This window comes from Rhincodon typus, chromosome 7, assembly GCF_021869965.1.
Source record: "Rhincodon typus isolate 14 chromosome 7, sRhiTyp1.1, whole genome shotgun sequence".
NCBI classification, from domain to species: domain Eukaryota; kingdom Metazoa; phylum Chordata; class Chondrichthyes; order Orectolobiformes; family Rhincodontidae; genus Rhincodon; species Rhincodon typus.
In genome coordinates this window covers 45,394,663-45,409,640 of record NC_063338.1, presented here as the reverse complement: position 1 = coordinate 45,409,640, position 14,978 = coordinate 45,394,663, and the positions used below count along the sequence as shown (strand labels likewise).

The window sequence follows — 14,978 nt, the reverse complement described above, 5'->3', positions numbered from 1 at the left end:
ACTCACGTGGTGTTCCACAAGCTCAGACAGACAGGTGAGGGAGTCCACTTCCATTGGGATGCCCTATAGAGCCAATGCTCCACTTACTGCATTTTCTAATGACAAAGCCAGTTGTAGTGCCTGTTTGAAGTCCAGTTGGGCTTCAGCTAATAGACACTACTGCATGGTTATGTCATTAATCCCACATACCAAACAGTCTCTCAGCATCTCATTCAGTGTTAACCCAAAACCACAGGCCTCTGCCGGTCATCTTAACCTTATCAGAAATCCCAATACGTATTCCCCTGGTTCTCTAATAGCCGAGTGAAACTGATAGTATCTCCAAACTAGAGGAGGTTTTGGGTCATAATATACCTTAACCAACTGTCAACTCTTGGAAGTTTAAGTGGCTGGGTAGGTTAAGCCCCTTATAACTGAAAATGCTGCAGATCTGCAAGCAGTCAAAAAGATTACTTGTTGCTTTTCATCTGTCCCAATATCATTTGCCCAGAAAAAAAACAATCATTCCGTATACTGGGCCTAGTCTTCAACAGCAGGATCAAACAAATCAAGCTTCCCAAATGAAGGCATGATGCCAGAAATGCTTATCCCAACTCCAAGATGACTGCTGCGAGCAAATGTTCTTCAGGCACATACTGTTTTCTCCCATCGCCACTGAAATAACTGCACAGGGTCCAGTATCCTGTCACCCTTTACGGTGCACAGTACACTGGCTGTAGCTAGCCAGCTCAAAGTCAGTCCTCTGAACTGAGGAGATTGTAAACTTCCTGATTATATTGGTCAGCCAGGGCTTCCTGATTGGCCCAGGTTAACAACCCCAATCTAGGATCTTGTACTCAACAAGGTCCACCTGCTTCCAATCACTACAGGAAGAAAAGTAAAAATCAACATATCAGAGACATTTTCCATTGTTCTCTGATGCACATTATGGATTTTGGTGCTGAGGATAGGCAGGAGGGGAGAGATCTGCACTGACATAGAACAAGCAAACCCTTCAGATACCTGGATGCAGTGCAGGAAGAAATTTAGTGACCTCACAGAAGTAGTCAAGGTTACTAAATTTATCATCAAAAGCCATTTCCTTACAAATAGAGGGAAAGACATGTTGGAAGAGAAAAATAAAAATCAGAATGGAAATGTAAGAACAGAAATCTCATAATTAAAAAGATGGCTACGCTGTTAGGTACTAGTCTCAACTTGCTACAAGTTTAATTGCCAATTTTAGTTAGGCTAAATCATCCATCGTCTTGTGGCAATTCAGAATTCATGGCCAATTTTCCCTTGCTGCATCTTATTGCACAATTTGTTTACTAATAACAGTAAGCATATTAAATATTTCAACTTGACAAAGGTTAAAGTATGTGCCACTTCATATAGTTTTGATCCCACAATGTAAAACTCAATAGCAAAGGTGCAAGAGAAATCCTTGGAAGGAGATAGTGGGTACCACCATTTTACTAAAGGTAAGTTATACTGCCTTCCTTAAACGTACTATTAATCAGATAACTTTGGACTGGGAACTAATTAATTTCAGCTTGATTACAAAGTCTTACAATGTCTTGAGATAATTTCCATTTTCAGAATATGAGTTTACTCATAAAATATATAAAGTAAAAAAAACGGTGGTTGCAAAGGCAACCTTAAAGAACATTTAACAAAGAAAGCTAAATACCCAGACAGGAGCAAGAGATCTTGACCTTCATTAAATAGTCTATCGCATTAAAAAATGGATTAAATGGTAATAGTTTCACTGTAAAGCTTATAAGCCAGTATATTTTTGACTAATTGCCAAGAGTTCTAACTGCCGTTATGTCCAGGAACAGAGTGATAATGCCCTGATATAGCATAATGACAACATTTATTCTGATGCATTATTTCAAATAAATCATTGATAAAACTATGTGGATAAGAGGCAAATATAGCTGTAAGTTATTTCTACCCAAAACAGAGGTCTAAACACTTCAGAATAAGATTTTGCTTTGTTTAGAACTGAATATACACAAAATCTATAGAATAGAAATTGGATATTTGTAATCTTTAACACCTGCAACACAAGGGGCAAGCTTAATCTTTTATTCAATAAGCAGAAGATTGTTTTGCCACTTTTGACATCACTGACAAGAGGAAAAATACACCAACTAAGAGCTGTGTTCCTGACAAAAAAAGGATTGATAAAGGGAAAATAAGAGGTAATTTATGTAACTGCTTACACTTCATGTGCAAAAAGATGCAGTGCAATTTTGATTTATGGTAGCTGTCAGTAAAGATTTTAAGACTGATTTATTTGAACTAAATTACTGATTTGTAGGATCAGTTTAATTTTGCAAAATACTGAGCAAATATCTTTCTTCAAAACAAGGGGACACCAATCAATCATAGCGGAAGCTACAGGCACTTTATCCTGGGATTCTTTTCATTGACTTTTTCTGCTGCAGACCTTCTAAAAATAGTACAGTTGACTAATCTTGATCTTAAAATTTCACTACTTGTATGGAATAGATGAGAACGATATTTTATTTATCATTAAGGGAAAATATACTCCACTGACCTGACTCACAATTATAAATGCTGCAAAGGGAGTTTTCCATACAGTTACCAATATCTCTCAGTTCTCCAATATTACAGTGCTTCTGAACCAACAAAGTCAAAAATTTGGGCAGCACTCCTGAAACACTGCCAATAAGACAAAAATGCTACTTCAAGGGATAGAAACCAGACGTGGGCTACACCTTAGGTGTTTTTACTTACATGTTTTAAAGTGTATAAAACAGCAATAAAAGGCAACCAAGAAGCATAAGAAGTGCACACACATCTTGGTTATGAAATATATGAAAACTTACTGGTAACCTCGACATTTTCAAGTTTATTAGTCTCAAAAGGATGGCGAATTTTTAAAAAATAATATAAACTATTAACAAACAATACATCAATATTCCTTTCCTCCTTCTGACCATTATTCTTTGAGGGGAAAAAAGTCAGTTATATTAAGGGACAAAGTACCTTACCCATAAGAGAAAGTAGCTATTTGGGAGGTTTTAAGGCAAAGGACAAGGTAGTAAAATGGTTTAATTGGGGTTTTTGATGGAGACATTTTTTTTTCTTGGTGGCTTTACATCATCATATATCAGTTCCTAAAAGTATAGTTTGTTCCCTGTGAGCTGCAAGTTGCTGTTTTACTTTAGACAGTGCTGACAGAACTATGTGAGCTTCAGGATTAACAGTTACCCAGGTCTATAATAACATGCCCAATGGATGAACCAGCCTTGAGCTAATATGACTCTTCTTGGATTGGTGAACAGAGACAAGTGATATACAGGATAAATCAACCAGAAAATTATTATTTGTAGTAATTTATAACATAGAAATATGTAATTGACAAGAATAGAAGCAAACTATGAAATGTGCAATGGATTAATGAATCCTCTCAAGAAACTATTTGAAAAATAATGCAATGAGTGGAATGGCAATTTTGGCTATCTTTTTTTCAACTTTATGTTAATAGGGCTCATGTCAAAGTTTATATAGTGGAACAAAAACAGAAATTGCTGGAAAATATCAGCAGGACTGGCAGCATCTGTGAAGAGAAAAAAAAGAGTTCGCATTTCAGGTCCAGTGACCCTTCTTCAGAATGGTTCTGAGTTGAATTACTTTTTGAAGTGTAATCCCTGATGTCATGCAGGAAATGCAGCTGCTATATACACAGCAAACTTGCAGAAGCAGCAATGTGACGATGACTACACAATCTTTGTTTGTGATATTGTTTGGAGAATACGTATTGGCCAGGATACAAGGAATAATTCTCCTGCTCTTCTTTGAAATAGTGCCATGGAATCTTTTACATTCATTCAAGCAGGCAGATGGGAGCTTTATTTAATATCTGATGTGAAAGGTGCAGTGTTCCTCAGTACTGCGCTTGTGTGTCAGCCTCGATTTTTGTGCTCAAGCCCTGGAATGGGACTTGAACCCAGAATCTTCAAAGATGAAGAGTGCTACCAACTAAATATTGGCTAACTCAACAGAAGGCTTTAGCTACCTCTGGGTCTTACAGGACCAGTTTTCTTACCTCAGCCTAAGCCAAGAACAGTGCATGTATTAACTTCATATTCAAAAGGACACACATAAGCACATCTGTGGCCTCTTGCAGACAGATCTGCACCCTCAGAGCACAGCAGGGATGCCACTGTCAGAGTTGTGAACGTTTTTGAGTTGGGAGCTTTCCAGGCTTTAGCGAATGTCAGCTGTAACACCTCCCAAATTTACTGCCCACTGCTGCATAAAGACTAGAGAAAGGCAGGTCGAATATCACATAATTTTGACAGAAGATTAGGCTTTCCCAGAGGATTGTTACTTACAAGTATATAGTTTTGCAGATGCCATATTTAAATACTGAGATAGACTACAACCACAAATAGTTCTCCTCCTTGAATATGCTGTTGGTGAGAGATCATGCTCAGCACATCACATATTTTAGCAGCAGTCATAATTCATGTATTCTATATCAGTCTGCTGGTCTCTCAGCATTTAAACCATTAAGTCAAAACAAAGGGTGGCTGCTCTACAAAACCAACTGTCACAATGTTACTGTCACTCAACCAGGGCAACAGCTCTCTAATCTAAGTAATCAGTTGAAGCAAAGATGGTTGGACTGCTGTCTCACCCTGAAATCACTTTGTTTGTTGGTATCTATAGCCATAATGACAGCAGTCTTAGCTTGCCTGGCCGCAAGCTGTGCTTGCATGGCAACAAGCTGAGATTTCATGACAACAAAATAAATAGAAAGAACTGCGGATGCTGGAAATCTGATACAAAAACAGAATGTGCTAAAGAAACACAGCAGGTCCAGCAACACCTGTAGAGAGAAAACAAAGTAAATGTTCGAGTTCAATGACCCTTCATCAGAAATCTCTTGAAACCTTTCTTGTTTCTGTTTGAGATTTCATTGACTTCAGTTTGAGCTTCCATTCCAGCACTCAGATGTTGGATGGTTTCTGGTTGTACTGCAATGGAAGCTGAAACAACAACTATCAAATCTATGGTTGTGTTGACAAATATTGGTATAGAGTTGGTGAGTGGCTTAATCTGAACTTCATCATGTTTCAGGTAAGGGAGAGGTTGAGAAGGAGATTCCTTCATGAACCTCAACTGGTTTGGGAACTGAACCCACACTGTTGGCATTACTCTGCATAGCAAACCAGCCACCCAGCTAACTGAGCTAACCAACCCCTCTACTTCTTGGCAGTAATAATAGGCTTACAAATGCATCAAGCGTATTCCAGAAATTTGCCTGTCAATTTTTTCTGTAAGTCCCACTAGGACGCTCTTCATTCAGTTCCCTGCTGCAAGTCTAATGTGTAATCATGTCTTCCAGGAAGCTAGCACCTAAGCTATTTTCTCCCTGTCCTAGTTGCATGCCACTCGTGCAGTTGACAGCACTGTAGGGACGCCCGACATTCTTTCAAAGCCATGCTGTGTTCAGTCTGCGTTTGCATCTTTGGTGCAAATCCTGCTCCTATCTTACCCTTTAAAGTTTGCTTAGTGCCAATGTGTGTGCTGGTAATTGTGAATGTGAAATTGGGTGATGGTGTTTTTTCATTGTCACTGTCCTTTTTGGAATGTTTTAAAATTAATTCAGGGATGTGGACTTCACTGACTGGGCCAGCATTTAATGCCCATCCACAGTTGCCCTGTAGAAGGTTTCTTTGAGCTGCTATCTTGAAGTCCTGCAATCCCTTTTATACAGGTTCAGTCCTGTTAGGAAGGGATTTCCAGGATTTTGGACCAGTGATAGTGAAGGAATGACAATATATTTCCAAGTCAAGTTGGTGAGTAGCTTGGAGGGAAATTTGCAAGTGATGGTGTTTCCATGTGTCTGCTGCCTTTGTTGTTCTAAAAGATCATGAATTTGGAAGGAAATCTGAGGATCCTTCATGAATTTTTGCAGTGCCTCATGTATATGGCACACACTGCTGCTACTGTGCAGGGATAGTGAAAGAAGTGAATGTTTGAAGATGTGGTATCAGTCAAGAGGGCTGCTTTGTCCTTAATGGTGTCAAACTTCTTGAGTATTTTTGAAGCTGAAGTCATCTGGGCAAGCGGGAGGTATTCCATCAAACTCCTGACTTATTCTGTGGATGGTGGTCAGGTGGTGAGTTTCTCACTGCAAGATTCCTCGGAGGAGTCTCAAATAGTGCTCACATTGTGCAGTCGTCAGCAAAAATCCCACTTCTGACTTTATGATGGAGGAAGGTCATTGTTAAAGCAGTTGAAGATGGTTGGACACAGAACACTACCCTGACAAACTCCTGCAGAGATGTCCTGCAGTTCTGATGTTTGACCTCCAACAATCACAACTATCTTCCTTTGTGCTAAGTATGACTCCAGCCAGTGGTGAATTTCTCCCTGATACCAATTGACTCCAGTTTTCCAGGGCTCCTTAAGCCACACACTGAGTCAAATGCAGCCTTGATATCAAGGGTGTTCACTTTCAGTTTCTCTCGTTGGTTCCTCTCTTTTGTCCGTGTTAAAACCAAGGGTATAATGAGTTCAGGAGCCGAGTAGCCCTGGCAGAACACAAACTGAGTATGTTATTGCAAAGTAAATGCTGCTTGATAGCACTGATGATGGCCCCTTCCATAAACTATAATGATGAGTTAGGGTTGACTGATGGGATAGTAATTGACAGGTTTTGAATTTTCCCCTCTTTTGCACATTATATATATGGACAATTATCCACAGTGTCGAGTAGATACCTGTGTTATAGCTGTATTGGAACTTGACTAGAGGAGCAGCAAGTTCTGGAGCACAAGTTTTCAGTGGCTTCACTGCATTGTTGGCAGGGCCCATTGCCTTGCACCAGGTGGTACTGTTGTATGTCTGAAAGGAGAAAGGCATGAGATAGGGTTGTTGTGAAGGAAAGGTGAAAAAGCAACAAGTGCACACTTACATTGACTGTATCTCGTAGAAAATCAACTGGATCTTGTAGGAGACATTGGAATATGAGCAGGAAGTGGGATGTGAGTAAGTTGGGGAGGAAACTGCCATCTTCTATGGTTCCCCTCGTATCGCTGTGCATGGCTTTAGTTGCAGACAGTGCAGTGACTGCCTGCACCATCTCCTTAGAAGAGATGAGGATAGGCATCCTTGCCTTTCCCCTGTCAGCTGTCACCTGCTGTTGTGTGCCACCTTGTCCTGTAGAGAGGAATGTATGGCATTGAGTGCTGTGCAATGTATTTGGGTTCATGTGCTTGTCATAGTTGAATAATTGGCATTGTGTACAGCTGAGAACAGGGAAAGGGGTGGTGAAAAGAGAATTCTGTTAGGCTAGTGATTCTTTCTGTACCTGATTTGACTTTGACACATGCTATTTCCTTCCCCGTCATTCGTCTGTTTCTTTCTCAAGCCTTAAATTTGATTAGTGAAGGAAATGGATTATTGGCACTGTCATTCACTGAAATCCTTGATACCTCCTTGTTCCCCCCTACATCGTTAACAATTTGTATTTTCACCAATTTGCAGGGCAAAAGGAAAAAGGCTAACTAACAGGACACACTATGAGATGTCCTACTCTAGTAAAATGTAGGGCATTACTAAATGAAGTTTGTGAGATTGTTAGGAAAATACAGTTCACAAACCTCTGAGCTTTCAGTATAGTAAAGTAGTGCCATTTACAGAAACATTTGCCATTGGAGATAGTAAGAAAGGCTGACTTATGAAGTAATCTGCAAGGTTCAAAGTAGTTTTCCTTTTTCTCAGAGGTGCAACTTATAACTGTATTGGACTTCACGTGCTGAGTTAATCTTTCCTAAAAGTGCAAGCTGCTGGAAAAGAAAGATGTTTACACAGAGCATTCATCCTTATCTGCAGGAGATGAGTGGTTTAATAATGTTTTTGTCCAACAGCTTTGAGTAGGTGTTTCAGTGCTGATGTTAAAGGTCTTTGGACTGGTCAATCTGATCTTAATTTCGGTCTCCATAGGAGAGATGAGTGTGTTCGGAGCTAAAGAAAAGATGAACAGAAGTATAAAATAGCTCAGTAACAAACTTTTTTTTATTGGAACATTTAAACTCCCTTTTCTTTTTGTGTTCTACATTTGCATCACAGTTGAGGTTAACCTGAAAACATGATGCAAAAGTTAAGACCAATAAAACCCCAATAGTCAGGGAGACAAGTAAAAGAAAACTTTTCACAAACTTTTACAAAGCAGAAAAGATTTCTTGAAATTGCTGGAAATACTGACCAATTTGTCAGCATCCTTGGATAAGAGGATAGAGGACAGAGGTTAGTCAGTTCACATCTTCAGTTGAAGTTATTTGCTACTTTGGATAAGTTGTTCAAATTGTTGATTTTGTATTCATACATATGGGAAAAAGACAACTACATTATTGTGATATATAGCAACATTTTGATCCATAAGCCAAAGAAGAAGTATTGAAGTTGACTCCAGGTTTTTCTGACCTCATCTGGAGTGCTGTTTTTAATTTTAGTCTCCATATTAAAGGGAATTTGAAGAATATTTCTCATCAGTATTTACATGGAAAATGACATGGAAGTTGGGAACTCTGGGAAGTAAATAGTGATGTCTTGAAAAGAGTCCATATTACAGAAGAGGAGATCCTGGGGGTCTTAAAATGTATAAAAGTAGATAACTCTCCGGGACTTGATCAACTGTATCCCAGGACATTGTGGGAAGCTAAAGAAGAAATTCCAGGGCCCCTAGCAGAGATATTTGTATCTATCACAGCCATGAATGAGCTGCTAAAAGACTGGAGGGTGGCTGACGTTGTTCCTTTTTTTTTTCAAGAAAGACACCAAAGAAAAGCCAGGGAACTACAGACTGGTGAGCCTAACATCAGTGGTGGGTAAGTTGTTGGAGGGGATTCTGAGAGACAGGAGCCCCATGCTTTTGGAAAGGCAAGAATTGATCAGGGATAGTCAGTGTGGCTTTGTGCATGGGAAATCATGTCTCACAAATTTGATTTTTTTGAAAAGGTGATCAAGAAGATAGATGAAGGCAGAGTAGTAGACATTGTCTACGTGGACTTTAGCAAGATTTTTGACAAAGTTCTGCATGATAGACTGCTTAGTAAGGTTAGATCACATAGGATCCAGGGGGAGCTAGCCAATTGGATACAAAATTGGCTTCACCGTAGGAGACAGAGGGTAGTGGTAGAGGGTTGCTGTTCAGACTGCAGGCCTGTGACTCGTGAAGTTCCACAAGAATCAGTGCTGGGTCTAGTGTTTTGAGTCATTTATATAAATATTTTGATGAGAATATAGGAGGCTTGGTTAATAGGTTGCGGATGACACCAAAATTGGTGGTATAGTGGACAGTGAAGAAGGTTGCCTAAGAGTACAACGGGATCTTGATCAACTGGGCCAGTAGACTGAGGGATGATAGATGGACTTTAATTTAGATAAATGTAAGGTGTTGCATTTTGGTAAGACACACCAGGGCAGGACTCACACAGTAAATAGTAGGATCCTGGGGAGTGTTGTCAAACAGAGAGACCTAGGTGTGCAGGTACATAATTACTTGAAAGTGGCATCACAAGTGGACAGGGTGGTGAAAAAAACGTTTGGCACCCTTGCCTTCATTGATCAGAACATTGAGAACTGGAGTTGGAATATCATATTACAGCTGTACAGGACATTGGTAAGGCCACGTTTGGAGTACCTGGTGCAATTCTGGTCACCCTGCTATAGGACGGACATTATTAAACTGGAAAGGGTGCGAAAAAGGTTTGCAAGGATGTTACCAAGGTTTGAGTTTTAAGGAGAAGTTGAATAAGCTGGGACTTTTTTTCCCTGGAGCATAGGACGCTGAGAAGTGGCCTTAGAGAGGTTTATAAAATCAAGAGGGGCATAGATAAGGTGAATAGCTGAGGTCTTTTCCCTATGGTAGAGGAGTCCAAAACAAGAGGGCATAGGTTTAAGGTGTGAGGGGATTGATTTAACAGGGACCTCAGTGGCAATGTTTTCACACAGAGGATGGAGTGTGTATGGAACGAGCTGCCAGAGGAAGTGGTAGAGGTGGGTACAATTACAACATTTAAAAGACATTTGGATAGGTGCATTAATAGGAAATGTTTAAGAGTGAAATGGGGCAAATGCAGTCAAATGGGACTAGTTCAGTTTAGGAAACCTGGTCAGCATGGACGAGTTCGGCCGAAGGGTCTGTTTCTGTGCCATATGACTCTAATTATTCAAGAGAGTTCAGGAAAGGTTCTGAAACTAATGCCTGAACCACAGTTTCTATATCATGAGGAAACACTGGTCTGAATCTTTTGACAGGGAGTGACAAACACTCAACTTAAGCTGCCGTGAGACTCTGAGATAGTCCTAACATGCACAATATGTGTGCACTACTTACACAGAATGATTATACTTCCAATTGAGGGTTTTTCTTGCCTGGATTTTTCTTTCGTTCATGAATATGAGCATCATACACCAGGCCAGCATTTGCTGCCTGTCCCTAAAAGTTTGTTCAAGGGCTTTTAGGTTTGGACAACAAATGTTGGCTTTGCTAATGACACCCACATCCCATTAAATAATAAGGAAATAAAAAAGTGGTGCTGAGCCTTCTCCATGAACTGCTGCAGTCATGTGTTGTAGGCACACCTAAGGTGTTGTTAGTGAGGACGCTGAAGAATTTTGACCCAGAAATAGTGAAGGCCTGCTGCAAGATTCCCTACCATAGTAGAATTAGATGACTATATCCATGCATACTTCAGCTGTTTGTCATATACTACCCTAGTTTTACACAATTACTTGTTAAAACACTCCAACACAATGACACTCCTAACAATGTTTACTCCCCTCAACATTGTTCCCCCCAACTCATTACTGGTAATTTTCACTGCCTCCTATCCCTCGCATCTCCCAATTATACCCCTCCAATGTTCAGCTTCTGCTAACAATGTTCTCAAATTCTTCATGGCAATGCTCATCATCCTCCTGGCAATCCTCTTCTCCAGCAACCCCTCCAGGCAATGTCCAGACCCCTGTTGCATTCCCGTTCCAGACTTGCCTTCTGGAATCCCTGGCTACTGGTACAGCATTGCCTGTTCGTTGGTTTGGCAATTGTGTGGTGTGAACCTTCTGACTCTGCAGGAGCCGCCATTTGCAAACAACCGTGCCTCAGGCTGTCTTGTGAGCAGTCTTGCTGGCCTCTGCATCTCAGCCTCAAAAGCAAGAGAGGGGAGAGGCAGTAGGGAGTGCATACAGTGGAGAAGAGCTCAGGGATAGGAGAGAGACCACAGAGGGGCAGATAGGCTACATGGGAAAAGAGGCAGTTAAATGAGAAAGGCTGCAATGGAGAGAAGTTGCCCTTGGTCAAATGGCTTCCTTCTGTACTGTAACAATTCTGATTCTAACTAAGAGAGGCTGCAAAGGAGAGAGAACAGTTTTAAACCTGTTACAAAAGAGTACTCAACTAACTTTGATCCAGAAAAATTTGAAGACACCAAGGAAATGAATTCTTTGCAAATTAATGTGAGTCTCTAGTTTAAGACTCCATAGGTTTAGGAGCTGCTTATGAGAAAAAAACTTATGGATGCTTTTGTAATTAACACCATGTTAATGAATTTCAGAAGAGATTTGATACAATGCCACACAACAGATTTGTGAGGAAAGTTATAAATCCTGGCATAAAAGGGACATTAGCAACACAGATACAAAATAAGCTGAGTGATAAGAAACAGAGAGTGATGGTCCATGAATATTTTTTGGGATGGGGTAAGGTTTGTAGTCGAGTTCCCCAGAACCAGCATTGAGACCCTTGCTTTTCCTAAATTTTGAAATGATCCAGATCCTAGTGTGCAACAAGCAATTTCAAAGTTTGAAAATGACATGAAACTTGGTAACATTGTAAACTGTGAGAAGGACAGTGTGGAACTCCAAAAGAACATTGACAAGTTGGTGGAGTGGACGGTGGAAGATGAGGTTCAATACAGAGAAGTGTAAGGTGATGCACTTTGGTAGGAAGAACATTGAAAGACAATAAAAGTAGAGTGTATGCTTCTAAACAGGATGCAGGAACGGAGGGACTTGGGTCTGTATGTGTGCAGATCATTAAATGTAGCAAGACAGATGGAGAGAACAGTTAATAAAGCATACAATGCCCTCAGCTTTATTAATATTGGCATAGAGTACAAGAACAAGGAGGTGATGTTGAATATGTTTCAGATACTTGTTAGACCTCACCTGGAGTATTTTGAACCATTGTGGGTGCCACTTTATGGGAAAGATGTGACTGCATTGGAGAGAGTGCAGAGACAATTTACAAGAATGGTTCCAGGAATCTCAAATTAGTTATGAGGATAGATTGAAGAAGTTGGGACTGCTCTCCTTGGAGAGAAGAAAGCTGGGAGGAAATTTGATAGAGGTGTTCAAAATTATGAGCGGGCTAGACAGAGTAGACAGGGAGAAGCTGGTGCCACTCATAAAAGGAACAAGAATAAGAGGGTGTAGATTTAGAGTGATTTCCAAAAGAAGTGAGAAGAAGAAAAAGCCCCTTCACATAACAGCTATAGGGTATGGAATGCATTTCCTGGAAATCTGGTGGAGTCAGGTTCAATTGGGGCATTCAAGAGGGCATTGGATGATTATTTGGACAGAAATGGTGTGCAAGGAATGGCGAAGAAAGGAGATTGGCATGAGGTAATGATGCTCATTTGAAGAGCCAGTGGAGGCATGACAGGCTGAATAACTTGCTTCAGCATTGTAACAATTCTGTGTTTCATAGAGACCGCGTTGTTATGAAGAGGAGGTGGCCATGGATCAATTCTTTGGTGATGTTACTGATGGAAAAATCAATTATTCTGTTCATTATGGATAAAAGTGGAACAACACAAGAACTTTTCCAGAAAACTCAACAGAGGAGTTTTTCACAGAAAAAAACTTCTGGCATAAATAGTCTATGCTGCAGGTGTGCTTCAGATGAGCTTCATCTCTAATTGCCTATTTTCAACATTGCCATATCCCACTATTCCCTAATATATGCTTCAAGCCTTCTTATAAATGTGTCAGTGCCAAATGTTTCAACCACTCTGGCAATGAAATCTATATGCCCATCGCTATTTTCTTTAAATAGTCCTGAAGTCTTTATTTGATCAGACTGTCCCAGATTTATATCCCATTGTACTGGACTCAGTCACTACAGTATATCAGACCATTTCACAATTTAAAGATCTCTGTCAGGCCTCCCTTTCTTTGTAAGAGGTCTTCTAGAGAAAAAGGCCCAGTTGTTCCAATTCATCCTTATTGTTCTGTATTATTGTTTTTGGAAAAACTAAACCTTATAAATGTTTTCTGCATGTTCTACTTCTTTACTATCCCTTTAGTAGTGAAAAGAACAGAACTGCACACAATACACCAGTTGTGGTCTCACCAAGGCTGTATACAAACTTAACTTTATCCTGGATTTTTGAATGCTCTTTCTGCATAAGTGAATCCCAATGCAATAAATGGATTAAGGTCAAATTTGCAGATGACAGTCTTTTTGTTTGTTTGTTTGTTCTTGAAATGTGGGCGTTTGTTCTTGAAATGTGGGCATTACCCTTGGCCTCAGCCTCTTCAATAAACCACTGCAGTACACATGGTAGAGTACTGCTGTCCTGTCATTCTTGACCACTTACATCTAGAAGGACAAGGGTAGTAGATGCATGGGTACACCACCACCTACAGGTTTCCCTCCAAGCCACTCACCATCCAGACTTAGAAGCATGTCACCATTCTTTCAATATCATGGGTCAAAATCCTGGTACTCCCTCCCTAGCAGCATTGTGAGTCTGCCTATAGCACATGGACAGTGGCAGTTCAAGGCAGCAACTCACCACCAACTTCTCAAGGGCACCAAGGATTGAGCAGTAAATGTTGGCCCAGCCAGCGCTGCCTACATCTTGTTAATGAGTCTTTAGAAAGTACACCCATGGTGTTATCAAGGGAGTTCCAGGTTTTTGACATAGCAACAGTGGGGAAAAAAGGCTATGTATTTCAAATCAGACTGGTGTGTGACTTAGAGGGACACTTTCAAATGCTGGTATTGCTGTATTTCTGCTGAACTTGTCTTTCTGCCTGGCTCAGGTCACTGATTTAGATGAGATGTCACCAGAGGCTTGGAAGTTGCTTCAGTATCTTGTTTATGGCACACACTGCTGCTAATATGTGACATGAATTTCTTGCTTCCCACTTCATTCCCACACCTTCCACTCACCCAGTCCTCCTGTTCTGATTTCATCCTTGAAGATACCCAAAAACAGCCACTTGACCAATCACTACAGTTCCATGAGGAAAAGAGAGTTGCACCAGATGTCTCAGGATGATGCACCTTTACTTCACTTGACACTCACAGTGTAGTTCAATGACTGCCATTATGTGCACCTTAAAAGCTAAAATAGAATTGGGATGCAGCCCTGTTAAGTCACCAGGCATGAGTGGACTGCAGGTAGGCAAGGGTGAAAGGACAGCTTTGGTGCCAGCCCCTCAGAGAGTGAGGTCGAAGGATTCTGCTACAGAAGTTTCAAATGAGGAATTTAATTGGACAGTGTGCAGGAGAATGGTTCTGAAAATGCACAACAAGATGCTTTTTACATTGGTAAACTTGCTAAATACCCTCCTGTCACTGTCAAGATTGACAGAAGAGTCCAGCTCCAACATTTTACAGGTTATCATGCAGAACTTGGAATGGATACGGGTGAATAGTTCACTTCAATTTATATAATCATTGTGTTGTTGGATACAAGTGTTAATGAAAAGATGTATGAGTAGATTTATTGTATCATGGTGCCCATGAATCACTGTGATCGACATTTCACCTGGAAAATAGTGGATCCGTGATAATAAGGGGAAGTAGTTTAAGGGAAACTGGTGCCTGAGCAAACACTTTCAGACAATGCATTAGGGGACAGGGTGTTCGGGATGCATCCTGTCAGCCTTATGTGGCAATACTATGGAAAGTGCAGCTGATCATCATGAACCTG

At 40.5% G+C, this 14,978-nt stretch overlaps 1 protein-coding gene across 6 annotated transcripts in view; it reads left to right on the top strand.

Annotated features, from left to right (window-relative positions):
* metap1d (methionyl aminopeptidase type 1D (mitochondrial)) overlaps nt 1–14,978 on the top strand; it is a 177,607-nt gene that overhangs the window by 132,612 nt on the left and 30,017 nt on the right. Inside the window, exon 7 of one of the 6 annotated variants that reach the window (XM_048599387.1) lies at nt 12,743–13,481. The exons of the other annotated variants lie outside the window; for them this stretch is intronic. Within the exon in view, the coding sequence (XP_048455344.1) occupies nt 12,743–12,953 (211 nt within the window). The 3' untranslated portion in view covers nt 12,954–13,481. Of the gene's footprint in view, nt 1–12,742; nt 13,482–14,978 lie in introns of those variants that run through there. 6 annotated transcript variants of the gene reach the window in all.